At 37.6% G+C, this 18,602-nt stretch overlaps 2 protein-coding genes across 3 annotated transcripts; both read left to right on the forward strand.

Annotated features, from left to right (window-relative positions):
• The first annotated feature begins 1,679 nt into the window (after nucleotides 1–1,679).
• Nucleotides 1,680–8,792, forward strand: si:ch211-227n13.3 (uncharacterized). 2 transcript variants are annotated; one of them, XM_063013197.1, is made up of 6 exons: nucleotides 1,680–1,801; nucleotides 4,365–4,416; nucleotides 4,728–5,400; nucleotides 5,531–5,606; nucleotides 5,781–5,894; nucleotides 6,529–8,792. In XM_063013197.1, exons 1-6 carry the CDS (start codon nucleotides 1,749–1,751, stop codon nucleotides 7,208–7,210), a joined length of 1,650 nt encoding a protein of 549 aa, XP_062869267.1. In that variant the 5' UTR covers nucleotides 1,680–1,748; the 3' UTR covers nucleotides 7,211–8,792. The 2 variants fall into 2 exon arrangements, with proteins under 2 accessions (XP_062869267.1, XP_062869268.1); XM_063013198.1 differs by lacking the exon at nucleotides 4,365–4,416 and having other exon boundaries at nucleotides 1,714–1,801.
• Nucleotides 8,793–11,445: 2,653 nt separating this feature from the next.
• Nucleotides 11,446–17,897, forward strand: nxph2b (neurexophilin 2b). The gene is made up of 3 exons (XM_063013434.1): nucleotides 11,446–11,462; nucleotides 12,034–12,088; nucleotides 15,916–17,897. The coding sequence occupies exons 1-3, from the start codon at nucleotides 11,446–11,448 to the stop codon at nucleotides 16,645–16,647; spliced, it is 804 nt and encodes a 267-aa protein (XP_062869504.1). The 3' UTR covers nucleotides 16,648–17,897.
• Nucleotides 17,898–18,602: the final 705 nt, after the last annotated feature.

Here is an 18,602-nt window from a genome sequence, read left to right on the forward strand (position 1 = left end):
CTTCTCCACAATCTTCCTCAGGGTCCGGTCACCTCTTCTCGTTGTGCAGCGTTTTCTGCCACACTTTTTCCTTCCCACAGACTTCCCACTGAGGTGCCTTGATACAGCACTCTGGGAACAGCCTATTCGTTCAGAAATTTATTTCTGTGTCTTACCCTCTTGCTTGAGGGTGTCAATGATGGCCTTCTGGACAGCAGTCAGGTCGGCAGTCTTACCCATGAATGCAGTTTTGAGTAATGAACCAGGCTGGGAGTTTTTAAAAGCCTCAGGAATCTTTTGCAGGTGTTTAGAGTTAATTCGTTGATTCAGATGATTAGGTTAATAGCTCGTTTAGAGAACCTTTTCATGATATGCTAATTTTTTGAGATAGGAATTTTGGGTTTTCATGAGCTGTATGCCAAAATCATCAGTATTAAAACAATAAAAGACCTGAAATATTTCAGTTGGTGTGCAATGAATCTAAAATATATGAAAGTTTAATTTTTATCATTACATTATGGAAAATAATGAACTTTATCACAATATGCAAATTTTTTTAGAAGTACCTGTATATATATTAGGGCTGTCGAAGTTAACGCGATAATAACGCATTAACGCGACCTCAATTTAACGCGATTAAAAAAAATAGTGCCGTTAACGCAGATTCTAGTTCATGTTGACACTTGACTGGTAGAACAAACATTTTAATGTCGGACTTGCCACCGTTTTTCATTTGCGGTTTGTTAACATAATGTAACCGATCGTCGTAGTGATGTACTTGCTTAATAAAGAAATAAATACACGCTATATTCACAAGTTGTCAGGAGCAGAACACTTTATTACACTTAATTAACTTCTTCTTCTGTACCGAATACCGGAAAGCTGAGTCAAGCACGTTAGTTCATGAACTATGGAAGCCCCAAAGGGTCAAAACACACTCACTTCGTGTAGAAACGTCCATCAAACCATTGTCACGATACAACCACAGAAAAGTCTGTTACAATAACTACGCCTTATCCCATCTAAAGCACCGCTGATCTACAGTGTTTGCTGATGGAGAAATTCTAACCTACAATCTGACATTTACTGCCTAATATGTGAGTGAATAAACTCCCTTACAGTTTTCTCTTGTCCCAGCAGTTTTTAACATCAGTACATTTAGCATAAAATGTGTTCACCATTTAAATTGTAACATTTCACTTAAAAATCCTTGTTTTCTATAACATCTACACAGATTTTTTTTAATGTGATTAATCGCGATTAACTACATGAAATTCTGAGATTAATCGCGATTAAATTTTTTAATCGTTTGACAGCCCTAATATATATATATATATATATATATATACATATACATATACACACACACATCCATATACACATACTGTATATGCGGTTAAGGTACTGGAGTAGTAAGCAAAAGGTTGCTGGTTCAAACCCCACTACTACCAGGTTGCCACTGTTGGGCCCTTGAGCAAGGCCCTTAACCCTCAATTGCTTAGACTGTATACTATAAGTCGCTTTGGACAAAAAGCGTCTGCTAAATGCTGAAAATGTAAATGAATCGATTCAGTGTTTCGAGTCTGAATCACTTCCTGCTATCGAACGTGGATTGGTTCAGAGACTCCGTGACGTCACACGTCGTCTGTGGTGAAAGTGACGCTTCGTTCAGCTTCAATGTTCGCGGGTTGTTTGTAAAAAAGCGGAAACTTTTGGGACGTTCAAGGATTAAAAACAGCAAGTTTGAAAAACAAACAAAAGCCAGAACAATGCGGGGAGTGGACTGGGTCGAATATAAGAAGTGTCAGCGTTTTGAGACGAAGTAAGATATTGAATACAATCAAAACAAACCTTATGAATGAAACGTGTAGCATTAACCTATTAGCATAGCCCGCTGAGGGAGATGGTAAATAACGAACTGTGATACTAATATATCGCGATACCTGACGGCGTTTTAACGATAATAAAAGTATGTAAACTTCTGACCGTTAGCTTGTTGAAACATCTTACTTAAAACCATGAACATTTAAAATGAAGCTTCCACTCTTCTGAGAAACTTTTCCAAAAAAATGTGGATTCACTATTTAAAAGAACTGCGGTCAAGCCAGCATCCACTTAATGCTCAGTCAAATCAACCCCCACCTTGTTTCTAAGGATGCGCGTATACTAAACATTCCAGAGAAATTCCACTTCATAATGATAGTAGACCATCTGTAGATGTCACTCAGTCAATATCAACACATTCTGATGTATCATTTTTAAATAAAGGCCTTTATATAAAAATGACACATCAGAATTGCTTGATATTAACTTTTTATGACAATCCAGAGTGAAATTAATAGAAATGTGAAAATATAAAAGGCTTTTATTTAGAAATGACACATCAGAATTACTTGATATTAACTGAGAGTAATCTACAGATGGTGCACTATCATTATGAAGTGGAATTATTGTGTAGAAACTAGAGAATTCTTTTTAATAACAGTCTAGAATGAAAATAATAGAAATGTGGCAATATAAAGGCCTTTATTTAGAAATGACACATCAGAATTATCTGAGTTTAAACTACAGATGGTGTACTATCCTTATGAAGTGGAATTTCTCTGTGGAAACTAAAGAATTCCTTTTTATAACAATCTAGAGTGAAATTAATAGAAATGTGACAATATAAAGGCCTTTATTTAGAAATGACACATCAGAATTACTTGATATTAACTGAGTGACATCTACAGATGGTGTACTATCATTATAAAGTGGAATTATTCTGTGGAAACAAGAGGATTGCTTTTAATAACAGTCTAGAGTGATAATAATAGAAAAATAACAATATAAAGGCTTTTATTTAAAAATGATACATCAGAATGGTTTGATATGAACTGAGTGTAAACTACAGGTGGTGTACTATCATTATGAAGTGGAATCGTCCTGTGGAAACAAGAAAATTCTTTTTAATAACAGCTTATATTGAAAATAATACAAAATTTACAATATAAAAGGCATTTATTTAGAAATGATACATCAGAATTGATTGATATTAACTGAGTGACATCTACAGATGGTGAACTATCAATATGAAGTGAAATTATTCTGTGGAAACTAGAGAATTCTTTTTAATAACCGTCTAGATTGAAAATAATGGAACTTTGACAATATAAAGGCTTTTATTTAGAAATGATACATCAGAATTGCTTGATATTAACTGAGTGTAAACTACAGATGGTGTACTATCATTATGAAGTGGAATTGTTGTGTGGAAACTAGAGAATTCCTTTTAATAACAGTCTATATTGAAAATAATTAACTGTTATATAACAGTCGAGTGAAAATAATGGAAATTTGACAATATAAAAGGCCTTTATTTAGAAATGACACATCAGAATTGCTGTCAGGTTATTACAAACTCTTTTTTTCAAAGCTTGAAATTGTATCCCTAATACATTTTTAACTGATATATGTATATATTTCTTTAATTGATAAATGTATATATTTTTAACTGATATATTTATATATTTTCACTGATATATTTCTATATTTATAACTGATGTGGTCACGTTCAGGTCGTCAGTGACTTTTTTTTATCAGTTTTACCAGACGCTGTTACCATAATGTTTAGTATACGCACATCCTTAGAAACAACGTGGGGGCTGATTTGACTGAGCATTTCAAAGTGGAGGCTGGCTTGCCCGCAGTTTAAAAGAGCATTTCTGAGGTCAGGCACTGGTGTTGGACTAGCAAGCCTGTCCTCTATTGATGTTTGAATTCATCTCATTAGTGTCCACTGGGGTTGGGTTCAGGGCTCTTTGCAAGCCAGTGGAGTTTCTTCACATCATATTTACCAGATACAGTCATACAGAAAAACAGAAAAGGTCTTAAGTTGTTTTTTAATACCTTTTAGTATTAGTATGAGTGGCTAAAACACCTAAACTCAATCATTAGGAGGGGTGTCCATATACTTTTAACCATATAGTATACATTACTCTTTCAATATTGTTGGCAAAGCATTGAAGCCAAATTTTGGAAACTGCTAGATATTGTATGAAAATGTTAGGCTAAATTGTTTTGTACACAAATTGTGGGTCACTATGTTTGTATTATTTGTAGTAAAATTACTTTGTGGTTTAAAAAAAAAGCTAGTTTGCAGTGAGGCTGTACAGTAATAGCTAAAACAGTTGTTGCTTTTCAGTGTAATCCTTATTCAGCCAGTTTAGGAACAAAATGGACAAACTGCATTACCATTTGTAGTAAACAAAGTAAAACGTTGCTTTATACACTCACAGCTTAATCACCCTTCAGACATTCAGGATTATGTTGTAGATTAATAACACTAAAGTAAATAGAAAGCTGAAAGGTTTAAGACTTTTAAAGGCAGTGTGTGTCACTTACAGGTGTAACTACCTTAAATACATTGAAAGACAGGAGCCAAGACGTACTGTCAAGGTAAATCAAAGTAATAAATGTAGTATTTAAAATGTACACTGTATGGCCAACTGTATGTGGACACTTCTTGTAATTATTGAATTCAGGTGTGTTCAGAAATAAATTGTATGCTTTGTAGTGGCAGTTTGGTGCAGGACTGGGCTCTTCTGTACACAGTGAGGAACACTTGTACAACACGCTCATGGTCAGGTGTCCACATATTATTGATCATAATGTGTATTTCTGTGTAAAATGTGAGACAGACAGTTAAGAACACTAAGTTCTAATACTGCTGTAAAAAGATAAGACTTGTTTAATCTTCTTTTCTGCAGTTGGAAATCTTAATTCGTAAAAAGCTGAAATCCACCACCAGGGTCTTTTCCATGAAGAGGAAGCTGACTTCATGCCCTAAAGATGTTAAGCCAAAGAAGAGTAGGCATATGGACTTAAAAGAGGCCAATCAAGATGTAACAACTAAGAAGAACAGCAAAACAAGGCAAAGGAATGTGGGACAACAGCAAAGAACTTTGAGCTGGGATCCTGATTCTTTTTGTTCGGACAGTAGCAGTTCACTAAATAGTGATCTTGATGGTATTAGCAAGCACACTCATGGAACCAAGTATCTTCTAAATCTTAAGGCTCAGAAAAGGAGCTGTGCTGTTTTACTGGCCAACAATAAAGATGTCCAGGCTGAGGATAAAGATGTTCAGGGATCGGACTCAAGGTTGAAATCTACTGCTCCCTCACGGACTGGGAAAATATCCTTAGCTCCAGGGTCTGAAGCTGAAGACACTTTGAAATTGCTCCGACTGAACAATATGTCTGAAGCAGAGAGATACCAGCATTATAACAGTCAGCTAGATGGGTCAGTTTCTGATGAATCAGTTGTGTCAGGCCCCAGCTCCTCTCCCACGTCCTATAATTCCCTGAGATGCAGAGATTGCGAGAGACTATTTTTAAGAGTGAGCAGACAAGGGCCTCCGAAAATCAGAAAAAGGAATCACGGTAACCATTTATACAGACCCATGTCAAGTTAGCCAAATAATATACTATATTAAAATGGATAACCTGAGACAAGAAAAATACGTTAAAGTACACGTAATGCACTTGATTATATTCTAAATTATTCCTCCAGATCCAGCTTTACTCTCTTGTGATCAGTGGTTGCTCAGGAAAACCTGGAAACCACAGAGACGGCAGCAAGTAAGAGGGTATGTGTGCTTTTCTAATATAGTTTTATAGAAATAATGAGAGGTTAAGAAAAACCAGAACAACCAAAAAAAAAACAAGCCTGGACTAATGTGTAAAACTATTTTTTTTTTTTTTTTTACATCTGGAAAAAGCTTGTTGGTCTAGCAGCTTGAAAATTTCTCTTTATTCTGCAGAAAGCTATGGGTGCATTTAAGGCGAATCAGGGAGCGAACTGCAGCGCGTATAGATGCTGGCAAGGAAAACACAGCACGGCCAGTCTGCTCTAGACCTCATGTGTTTTTAAATAGGTCAGTCATGCAGTAGATATTCTATTGGATGTCCTTACACTTATCTTTGTTTTTCTTTAGCTATATGATGCTTTTCATTATGTCTTCTTGTCACCTGTAAGCATGTTTCAGATCACTTGGTCTTATCCATAGAGTTTCCAGATGAACCTGATACACTGTAACTGTAAAATAATCAGACATTGGGTGGATTTAAGCACAGGCCTTGGGTGGTTTGGCTGCTTTAATCAGTTTTTTTCCCTAACCTCTACCATAACATAGTTTACTGTAGTCATTTCAAAACTATGCATCTACACATAGTGGCATGTCCTGATTAAAGAGGCTTAATCACAAAGTGACTGTCACAGTGTATTACTGACCACATTTCAGCATGTATAATGCTATACAGTACAGTGAAATTTTTATTATGTGAAATTGTTAATAATAATTTTGTCAATCACTACTAAATTAACAAGCAATTTTGTTATACTATTTCTGCATGAAGAATCAAGAATCTATGTGGCTGCACAAAAATGCATTGCATTCAAATGCAGTATTAGTTGGCCAAACCTATAGATCAAAGTTCATTTACATTGCAGTAGCAGACTTGCCATTTTTTAAATTATTGTTACATCTTGAAAAAAATCTTTTCCTACAGAAACTTGCGCCGCTGCAGGGAAATGTCTATCATTGTTGGTGGTCTTTCTAAAAGCAAAGTGAAGCCATGGCATCACCGGAGACATCGTGCCAAACCTGAGTGGCCTCCACTCAATGCAAGACGTCGACGGCAAATAAAAAAAAAGTCATCAGAGAAAGACAGTACACAAGATTTCTCATACATTGATCTTACTGAAGTCCCAGTGGAGAACAAGCTGCCTGCTGACAATAATGCTCAACTTAAAGATTTACAACAGCATAAAAGCATTTCCAAAAAACAATCTGCTAGTGATGTGAGTGGCTTTCTGGATGAGCAGGGAAATTGCAGAGGCCTAGAGGGAACTCGCAGGGTGTTAAAATTTGAGTCTTCTTTGAGTTCTATCCCAGTGGAATCACACAAATTCAGGCAGAGTCTTGTAAATAAAAGTGCAGAAGGAAAGATGTGTGAAAGCCATGCAGATTTCACGAAGAACCCAAAGAGTCTCAGCAGGTTTGATCATGTGGTGAATGAGGAAGGAATGAAGGGGTTTAGAACACCTACAGATCTCCCCAATGTAGAGGACAAAATCATCAGGAAGAGCAGGCCATCGAGTACACGCGGTACACAGAAGGACAGCTTCAGATCCATGCTGACTGCACTTAAGAAAACTCGCAACCAAATTATTAAGGAATCCCATTCCTAAGGGGTTTGCAGATATGCTACATCATCATCTTTCTTGTTCTGAATTATTTGCTCTTAGTCTGATTTTTCACAGGTGTAAATGGTTATATACTGCCAGCCAGTAGCTGTTTACTCTGAATGTTTTGAAACCAGGGTTTAAACAGCATGTATGTTTGTAGTCCAGACATGCTCTTTTTTTCACATTTTTCCATTCAAATCATAAGACAGTTCAAGTTCACTAGTTTTTCAAAACGAACATCCACATCTGTGAAAAATAAACAGAATTTGCAGTGCCTATAAAGCAAAGCGCTCGTGCATCTGGTTCAGACACACCATCTGCTGCTGTCAATAACTTTCTTTTTGCAGATATTTTTACTTGCTAAATGTGATTGACCAACTAACCCTAACCCTAAGTTTCAAGCAAGATCCGTAACTAAAAAGCATATACAAAACTAAAGCAATCTAACCAAAGCATAGCTGTTTTTGTGCTTGTACAACTTTGATATGAGCTGCACTCGCATGCATTGTGTGTTTGCAGGAGCACCGAATCCTCCTTTACTAGCAGGAATAATTTAGGCATTGTCCAAGCAGCTTATAGTGGTCAAGTTTACATAACCAGTGGTGGTTATAGGAATGTGTTCAGTGTGAATACTGTTTTTTGACAGTCAGCATCCAAAGTCAGTGCCAGTAGTTAGTGTTGCTAAAAATATATTAATATTTATTCTTATTTGTTTAAACAAATGTGCGTTATCATTTGTCACAGTGTGTAAATGTTTCCATTACTAAAATAGTCTAAAACAAAATAGTCTATTACTTTTTCATGCTCCTTTTATGTTGGAAAAGAAAAAGAAATGCAGTTTGTGTTTAACTGAAACTGGTGAATGCAGTTTCAAAACCGACCACACGGAGGCGTTTTAGCGCATAACCCGTTTTGTCTCTGGCCGGATGATATAAGAGCATCCATAGTTCTTGATTACTACCTAAGTGCTTGTTTGTTTATAAGAAATATTTTATGTTCTCTTGTGATGTTCTATTAGGCAGTATTCTGTTCACTAGTTCAAAGTTAGAACACACAACCTTTGGTTAAAATACATGATTGCAGGCAACATTTTTCTGAATGATAGATGTAGCTTATGAAATAATTAAAGAATGCATGTACCAGATATACGTACCCAATATAGTGCACGGTGAGAACACTGGAACTACACAAAAAGCCAGACTGATTAAATGCTAGCCCTAATTGCATGGTGCATAATACTTATAGATAGGAAATTACTGTACGCATATATTTGCAATTTTTTTGTACTTCCACTGCGAACACTCGCCAAGCTGTATATTCGGTACATACATTCATTGTTTTATAAACTACACCTATCATACAGCTGAGCACACCTGTCTGTGGCTCTGCACATTGCTCACCACCACTTGTATCATTTGGTCAGTTAGTGTGTTAGATTTAGTTGAAAAATTGGGGTGACAGTGTACAGAGCATTATATTGACTGCAGTCAGTAATTGTATTACTGCAGAGTTTGTCTGTATGGCAATAAAAAAAACAATTAATGTACATACCAGAAAGGTGAACCTAATAAATGTACACAATGTCTAGTGTTTGTATTTCTTTAAAATTGAGTGATGAGCGTGGAAAACGTGTTCGAAAATTAAGAACGTTTATAGACTTGTCTTTACTGGTCATTACAGCTTTAAGTACTGTAAAAATGCTAAAATGTTAGGCTTTTTCAGCATTTGGTTTAATTGTGGCATATTCCTCTTCAATTCGAGGTTATAATGGGGCTTGCAAATAGCCTTGCAAGTTCCAAATTCTTTATATTTTCTAAATGTAAGATTTAAGTTACAAGACCTTAAGACGTATAGGGTATGTTCCTGAAGCACTGGTGTAGCATGTTTACTGTCTTTATAACTCACATTTTAACATTCATAGTCAAGAATGCTTAGGTGCTAGAAAGCAATATCATTGCATTATAGTATGAGCGAGCGTGCAGTATTATTTATACGTTTAAATAATAAAACAACAAAAAAGCCTTTACGTTTGGCCAAAACTCTTTGATGCGTTTTCAGGACTGGCCACATGAGGGCGTCTGTAGAACATAAACCACTAAGTTTGATTCCTGGGTGGGTGATGATAAAACTTATTGATGTTGGAGGTAATTACCCCAACGTACAGTTTTTCTTTGTAAAGTTATTTTAACAGTATCTGCAGTTATTGAAATAGTCTATCTGCAGGCTGTCAAAGTATATATTATTGTGAACCTGTGAATGGTGTAGTATGTCTATCTCATTTTGTTTATTATAATGTGCACATTTTTTAAATAGTTATTTTTTTAAATATGATTTAATATTAAGTACAATTTGAATCAAAGACTAGTAAAGATTATTTTTGGACACTGTATGTTACTGAAAAAAAACTTACTTAAAAGTATTTGCAGCAATTCTCAGGCAGAATAGATAGTCTGACAATTCAGACTTATGCAAAATATAAGAAAACATTTAAGCATTTAGATTTCACTGCACTGTAAATGATAATAAATAATAAAAATACCTTAGACCTTTGTTTCTGCAACACCAAAGGTTGCTATTGGCACTATATGGTTGGCAGCTGCTACAGTCTCCTCTCAGCCAAGCCATTGTTGTTCATCATATTGTCAAGTGGTGAAGCGTGATTTACATTTCGTACCCTAAGTTTCACAGACATGCGGCAAGACAGATGGCTAAATGTTTTTCCCTATGTGCTCTAAATCACTTTGTACCCAAATAAAACAATTTACAAGAGACCCAGTTCATCATGATCTTTGGTGTCATACTAGATACCAAGATACAGATATCTATAATTATTTTAAAATACACTTTACTGATTTTATCTTTCTTACTTTGATTTGTTTTATATTTCTTTTGCACACTGAAAAACGCTACTAAAACAACATGTTTTATGTGACTAGTTTTGCTGGGATTTTTAATTCATTAAATGACATTTTATTCATTTATGTGTTTTGTTTACCCAACATGCTTAATTTATCAAATAATTTAAAAGTCTGCACTTGTATTAGCTAATACCATATTTAAGGTTGTTTCCTGTGCATGGAGATTAATTTACCACAAAATATTATATACAATTGTTATCAACACGTGTGCTGTGGGGGTTTTGGGACTTGAATGATTTGACATGCTTTGTCAAAGAAACCCAAAACAACATTTACAAAAACAAGTCTTCATTGAGTCATGAATTAGAAGATGCTGGGACATGGATAAAACTGTCCACAGTCAGTGGGGCTTTACATTGCCATGGGCTCAGAATTCACCACAGTCCTACTGCTTACCACACAGGCTGCTTTTTAAAATATTACACATTTTACAGAATTGCAGCTAAATAGCCATAAATAAATACTCTTAGTTAATTAAATTATGGAATGTTTATTCTTTATTTTTATAAATACTGTAATAGAGTAACATCTCAGAACTGCATATTGATGGTTTTCTCTGACTTGACAGTAGACAAGGTAGACTTTGATTTGACATGGTTTATTGCCCCCTGCCAAAAATTAAAAAGATATGTTAGAAATGACTAGTGAATAGAGCTTTAAAGTGGCCAATTTGCCACACAAATTCACTACCAGTATTCTTTCTGTCATGTACTGTCATAGCAGCGACGGTTAGGCACAGACGTGGTACAGGTAGTGTAGGTGCCTCACAGCTTCAGGGTACTGAAGACCTGGGTTTGAACCTTCTTTCAGATCATTGCCTTGTAGAGATTGATACGTTCGTCCCGTCTAAATGTATTCAGAAGGTGGATTGACGTGAGTGCGTAAATGGGATAGAATGTGATGACTGCCCTGCCCTGAATATGACGCTGGTGCCGTGTCCACAGTGAACTGTCCGAATACATTGTTGAAAGCGGTTCTGATAACGGAGCGCTGGGGTTCTTTTGGGGATGTCGCTTTCGATTGGTTAAAAGAGGTCCTGATTGGAAAGCGCCATCCAATCAAAATCCGCGCGTTCTTCCCCGTGAACACCTCCTCTCCAGAAGAGCCGGGCCGCTCAGAGGATGCGCCAGTTTCAACCGCACTTCAGAGCAGCGAGCAGGTCTGTTTAGTAGCGTTTTCTGTTTTAACCTGCACCTGCTGATGAAGACTTCTGAAGGAAGTTCACGACTGCTTATGAAGACATTTGATGGAGATAGGAGAGTAAAAGTCTTATTTTTTGGTGTGTTTTTTTTTGACGCAGAGGATGTGGAGCGTACCAACATGACCTGTACTGCACTGTGAGTTTATTTATTTATTTATTTATTAGGATTTTAACGTCATGTTTTACACACTTTGGTTACATTCATGGCAGGACAGGTAGTTACTGGTTACACAAGATTCATCAGTTCACAAGTTTAATATCAAACACAGTCATGGACAATTTTTGTATCTCTAATTCACCTCACTTGCATGTCTTTGGACTGTGGGAGGAAACCGGAGCACCCGGAGGAAACCCACACACACGGAGAGAACGTGCAAACTCCACACAGAAAGGACCCGGACCACCCCACCTGGGGTTCGAATCCAGGACCTTCTTGCTGTGAGGCGACAGACAGTGCTACCCACCGAGCCACAGTGCCACCCCACTGTGAGTTAGAAACCTGTCCACACACACATTAATAACCACACACAAGCTTTCAGCAATCAGACATTGACCTTACTACCTGGGTGGCACAGTGGCTCGGTGGGTAAATGTATACTTCTAACATAACTGGTATTTTACTTTTTTGTTCTTTTTTATGTTTTCCTTAGCAGACTAAAGACGAGCATCTTTACCAGCAGACCTGGTTTTTAATACACACTGTCAAGTTTAAAGCTAATAATGAAACATTATTTGTCTCTACTGGTATTGTGCCTGCACATGGTAAGTCTAAAATTCATTTATGTGGTTTATAATTCTGTTATATAACAATAATTTGAGTATTTGTTATATATTACATGCATATCATACACAGTAGGATGACTCTACTAGCAGCAATTTTATGTCCTCATAGGTTATTTATTTTCTTGCTGGAACAGATGTTGACCACGAATTATTTTAAAGCAGGAGTTCAGTGCATAGTACACCAAAACACAATCTCAGAGCCTAAGTAACATGTTTCACTTTTTATAATTATTATTCTATTTATTAATCATAAATTCATTTATGGTATCAGGTGTTAAAAACTCAGTTTTAACTGAAAAATAACTATAATACTGATAATATAGACAAGAAAAAAGACAGCTATTTTCAGTGGATAACAAAGTTATTTTATGTAACAAGTACAACAAGCCTGATTCATGATAAAATAACACATAAACATTAATCTGTCAGTAAAGTGCTATTTATTTAAAAACAGGAGAAGAGATAAGTGTGGTGTTTGAGACAATTCCCAGATGTATATGAGCTTTGCCAGAAAATAAATAACAAAAAACATTTTATTTTGAAGTAACACGCAGCATGTCGCAGTTCTGGAAATGTTAATGTACGCATAATCAAATCAATCAATCCCAAATCAATTTTAATAAATTGATCATTTCACCCTCAAAACCACAGAGTATTAATGCCAGGGTTTCTCCCAATCCTTGGTCTACTCAGGGCTTTCAAATTCATCACATGATATGCCATAAATGTAGCATATTTTATATTACTCAATCACTCTTCATTCACTACAGTTGAAGGTGTGGCCTGTACTAATAAATGATCATTTATAGATCTGAATAATGAAATGTAATTAATGATTTAATTCTCTCTCACAATGACCATCAATAAAAACACACATTTACACAATGTTACAATTTTAAAGAAGCTACAGAAGCAAATACAGCTGTAACTGTGTAATGAACAATGTTTTATTATTCTTAGTTAAAGGGTTTGACTGACAAAAAAATAATTTGACACTGTATTAATTATATTAATAAAGTCATTGTAATGAACTTTGTCAACAATAAGATCAATAATGACTGTTTGGTCAAATCTTTGCGAGGCAATCTTATATTGAAACCAATTGTTCTACGTAACGATTTTATGAGATGGCAGTCTATACCATAATGGATTTTCTACTGTACTCAACAGTTGCATCTGTTTATACATTCACATATAAGAAATATGGTGAACACTGACCCATCAGACCAAGCTATTGTTTTGTTCCTTACTTATGTGTCTTTGTGCATTGGCCTATGGCACAAATGTTTTACCATGAATTACAGCCCACAATATATAGGTTCGCTTCGGCTGGCACACAACCAGATTCCATTGAGTTCCAGTTTTGAATCTGAGAAGTGCTATCGGCTGGCCAGGCATCTACACAGACAAGATTGGCTATGTCTGGGGGATGGCCAATGCCATGTAATGGATTGGCACCCTGTCCTGCGTATTCCTGCTTGAGACCATTTCCTTCATAAATTTTGATACATTTCCAGTTTTTGAGTCTGATGCATCTGCACTTAGCGCACCCAAAATGGACCTTTTTGGAACTCTGTTAGTTGCCTTGTATTGCTTTGAATTCTTGTATTTTAGTGTGCTGTGAGATGTTTTATAGCTGGCACATGCTGTTATTGGCAATTGTCAACAGAACATTACCTATGCAGCTGTGTTAATAATGATGATTTAGTGACTTTAAAGTGAAGCTCATCTGTTTTTCATCACTTCATCATGTAATCCACCCCTCCAGCTCAGCTTTAACCTTCTGTAATAATCATACGTCATGTCTTACCGTACACTGACTGCGGACTAAGAAACATTTTTACTAAATCTTCACCGCTGCTGCGTAATTAAGTCCAGCATGTGTCTGTAAATCAGTGCTGAGTGCAGATTACACAGAACAGATAGTAGTTGGATGAAATGTGCAGCGCCGCGGTGTGTCTCATTCCACTAATCCGTCTCCTAGAGAAATCCTTAATCCACCAATTTCACACAAGTTATTTCACTCAGGAAAGGCAAATGCATGTCTTTATTTTGAAAAGATTAATTTAAAATGTACACGCAGACTTAAAACAGCTTCTGCACAGAAAGGCAGATTTTAGGCCTCAAACAAGTTAGACCAAATTAGAATTGCTCAGGCTTAAATCCTCAAAGGCTGGTCGTCTGCTCAAGATTAATCCTCTTTCATTCTTCATACTTTATTATGCCTAATTTCTCCCTAAAACTGTAATAAAATGTGCTTAGACTGGATTAAGGACAGGTCTGTAATACTGTAATTTCCAAAGAGATGTACAGATCTTTTATTTTTGTTCAAGGATTGAACATATTTTAATAATTTTTCTGCACATTTTGACATTAATGCACATTCCTAGCAGCTTTAAATAATTTACATGACACATTATCTTTTTAAGTAGCAAAGAAAACTTCAGCCACTTAATGTGGCAACTTAGTGCAATTAATATGATTATACACATGGGTCAAGAGTTTTAGTTCATTTTGACATGAGAAAAATCTTTGATTGATTTTGGCATAGTTGTTGTTACCAGACAGGCTGTTTTAAGTATCTCAGATACTGCTTATCTCTAGAGTTAACAATATATATATATAAATAACCAAAAGTCATTGAGTAAGCAATGACTCTGCTTGGACTGGTTACAATAACTAAATCACTCTTTACAAAATCACTCTTTACATTGTTGCCTGGTGAGGTCAGGATTTGGTGTAAACATCAGGAATAAATGGATCAAACCTGCCTCGTGTCAACAGGTCAGGCCAGGTTTTTGTGGTGTTATCATACAGGGAATGTTTACTTGGCACACATTGGGCCCTGTAATCACAATCAAGCATTGTTTAAATGTCTAAGCCAATGTGCATCCTGTTATGGCCACAATTTACCCATGTTATACCGGCTACTCCTAATGTGATAGTTACTGTACTTTAGTGACCTTCTCAGAGCTGAATACAATAGAGCAGTGGGTTTAGGAAACCCTGAGGTGTCATGTTGGGTTGTTAGGGGGTTCGCATTTTTTTCTCAGAACCAGAAATAAACCAATAAAAACATAATTTATGCCAATAGGCAGTGCAGAAACATTTTATGTTCCAGCTGTCAAGCCAACTCTGTGTTGGCTATAAGCTGCAATGCTCTGATTGGATGATTTGAGGTCCTGAGGATCTTGCCACGATCCAAATAATGAAAGATTTTCTAAATTGCTGACAGTAGGAAAAATTCTACTCTGAATTGTTTGTCATAGTAAGTGGCCAAAGGTTTAGTCACAACCCTGGTATAGGAATACCCTGGACAGGGCACCTATCCATTGCAGGGCTTCGGCCACACCCAAACTCCACCAGACAATGTGTAGTCTGTGTAGATGCCTGGCCAGCAGATAGCACAGCTCAGATTCCAACCCAGATCTAGCTTGATAGACCGCTGTGTAACCTGGTGTTTTCAGCATGGCAACTGTCCATTTGGCAATTTATGTTAATAAACGGATCTCAGAGGCTAGATAAGCTGCAGCCTGTTTTCGTCATTTGAAGGAATATGTATGCCAACAGTCATGTAAGGAGATTACACATGCTTGTCCACATTATCTGATATTACTGTTTAATGTGCATTTTTACATTTCTGTAATGAGAAGCAGGAATTAAATCTGTGTATTTATACATTTGTGGGCATCTGAGTCAATGTTTTATAACCACTGTTACTGAAGCATTTCTTATCATGGAAGCTGAAACCCTGAAGCCTGTAAGTCATCAGTGTTTCCTCTTTTTTTATTTTTATTTGTCTAAAGGTCACATGTGGCGCAGAGCCCGGTGTAGCGGCAGGCCCGCTAGGATGGAGGGATAAGGATGAGAGCATTTCTCAGCAAGCCTCGCACTTAGGCCTGCTGAAACCCCTGAGGCTCTTCTCCCAAATGTCCTTGACCAGTGAAGTCCCCCAGTTGCCCGCAGTGCAGGACTTGTGGGCCTGGCTATTCAATCGCACGCAAGACAATGAAGAGATTCTGTCCAGGACCAAGCGGAGGCCCATCGTCAAGACCGGGAAGTTCAAGAAGATGTTCGGGTGGGGTGACTTCCACTCCCACATCAAGACGATCAAGCTGAATATGCTCATCACAGGCAAAATCGTTGACCACGGCAACGGCACGTTCAGTGTCTACTTCCGCCACAACTCCACAGGACTGGGTAACGTCTCAGTGAGCCTTGTGCCACCCTCTAAGGTTGTTGACTTTGAGATCAGCCAACAGGAAGCACTGGATATTCTAAAGGACACCAAGTCCTTTAACTGCAGGGTGGAATACGAGAAGACAGACCGGAGCAAGAAAAATTCCGCTTGCAGCCATGACTCGAGCAGGTTGTGCTTCCAGGAGCAGACACAGAGCCACATCTCCTGGCTCTGCTCCAAACCCTTTAAGGTCATTTGCATATACATTGACTTCTTCAGTGCTGATTATAAACTGGTTCAGAAAGTCTGCCCGGACTACAACTACCACAGTGAAACACCCTATACTTCAAAAGGGTAGCATTCCCCCGTTACTGAAAGAGCTGAAATGTCTTCAGATGTATAACCTCCCAGACCCAATGCTTTTTTACATTCTTGTATTGACTAAGCAAAGAACAATGTACTAGGTGAAGGTATTGTTTTATTTCTCATTTTGTCAAAAATCCCAGAAGAGCAAAAAATCAGTACAAAAATCTTGTTTGCATGTTTGGACGATTCAGAAATGTTGTAATAGTATTTGTTCATATGACCGTTACCATTAATACGTACTGGAGAACCGAGTGGCACAACAGCAAGGCCTTCACTCTATTGTCATGAATTTCTGACATTGTTGAGTTTAGATCTCAACAGTGTCATAGCCGGCTGCTCAGGTAGCACAGAGGTAAAATACGCTAGCGCACCAGAGCTGGGATTTCGGATACATCTTATCGAATCTCAGCTCTGCCATCCGGCTGGGCTGGGCGGCCACATGAACAACGATTGGCTGTTGTTCAGGGTGGGATGAGCCGGCCCAGGGTTCCTCATAACTGGTGCAATTACGACCTCTCCTGGCTGATTGATGGCGTCTGTGCAGAGTTGGGGAATAATGCTGATCAGGGTGTGGCTCTCCGTGCACAAGGCTGATCCGCATATGAACTCGCCTCGTGCAGGTGAAAAGAGGCAGTCAGTACTGCACACGTGTCACTCCTCAGTCAGCAGTGGAGGGTTGTATTGGTAGAGGTGAAGTGTAACGCAATCAGGGTAATTAGATACGACTAGATTAGGGGAGAAAATTGGGGGTCATAAGCCAGTTGGGATCAGGATGGCTAAAAGCTAGTAATCCCCTAAATTACTAGCATTTTGCTGGTAATTTTGACCTAATCATGTCTGCATTCAACACGTGTACAGCAAGTAACCACCATCACCCCAATATTTAAAATATCCCTGACTATGACATGGACAGTTGTTGTGAAATAGACATTACCATGCACATTTTTCATGGAGGGGCAAGCACTATATCACAGCTAAGCAAGCCACGATAAAGTCCTACTGCAGTCCAGTCTTCCCGGTTCCTTTTGTACCGTCAATTTTGCTTATTAAAGAAAAGAAAAACTGAACTTCAGGAAACTGAACTGATTGATGTGTTGACCACAAGTGTAATACTGCAGTATCTTAAGCGATAATTATTGGTTACTTGGTCAGTGAGAAATAACATAAATTTTAACATTGTACCATGTTGTTTTTCCTTTATTTATATGTTACTTGTCTGTCGGAGGAAGTATTACATTTTGTCGTCACTTCAAATTAAACTGTAGATTACAGCTAACACGTTGTGGACATCTGTTATAAGGATTGTATGATGAGCAAATTAGCTTTCTTACTTATAAGTGGGCAAAGTGAATTGTTAAATGAGCCAAAGATAAATGCTTTAAAAACTAACCAATAATAACACAAACCACCAACACGAACCATCAGGCTGTAGCAGGTGACCATACTTAATTGATTAGCAATCAGTATACTGCAGAAGTAGCTCCTGCATAATGTAGCTGTTTCTACTCCTTACAGTCTTTGCACCCCATTGTGTTTTAGGGCAAAAAAACAAGAAATAACGACTCGTAAAAGGTTTTCAGTAACTATGGTGAGGGTGGCATGGTGGTTTGGTGGGTAGCACTGTCGCCTCACAGCAAGAAGGTCCTGGGTTTGATTCACAGGCGGGGCGGTCCTTTCTGTGCAGTTTGCATGTTCTCCCTGTGTCTGCTTGGGTTTCCTCCAGGCGCTCCGGTTTCCTCCCACAGTCCAAAAACATGGTCAGGTAAATTGGAGACACTGAATTGGGTGTGTCTCTGCCCTGCGATGGACTGGTGCCCCGTCCAGGGTGTTACTGTGTGCCTTGCACCCCCCCCCCCCCCCCCCCATTCCTCATAATAACTGTGTGCAGGTGTTTCCTACAAGCCCAATGCTAACAGGTATCAAATTTTTATTACGCAAAACAAATAA

Source organism: Trichomycterus rosablanca, chromosome 17 (assembly GCF_030014385.1).
Source record: "Trichomycterus rosablanca isolate fTriRos1 chromosome 17, fTriRos1.hap1, whole genome shotgun sequence".
Lineage (NCBI taxonomy): Eukaryota > Metazoa > Chordata > Actinopteri > Siluriformes > Trichomycteridae > Trichomycterus > Trichomycterus rosablanca.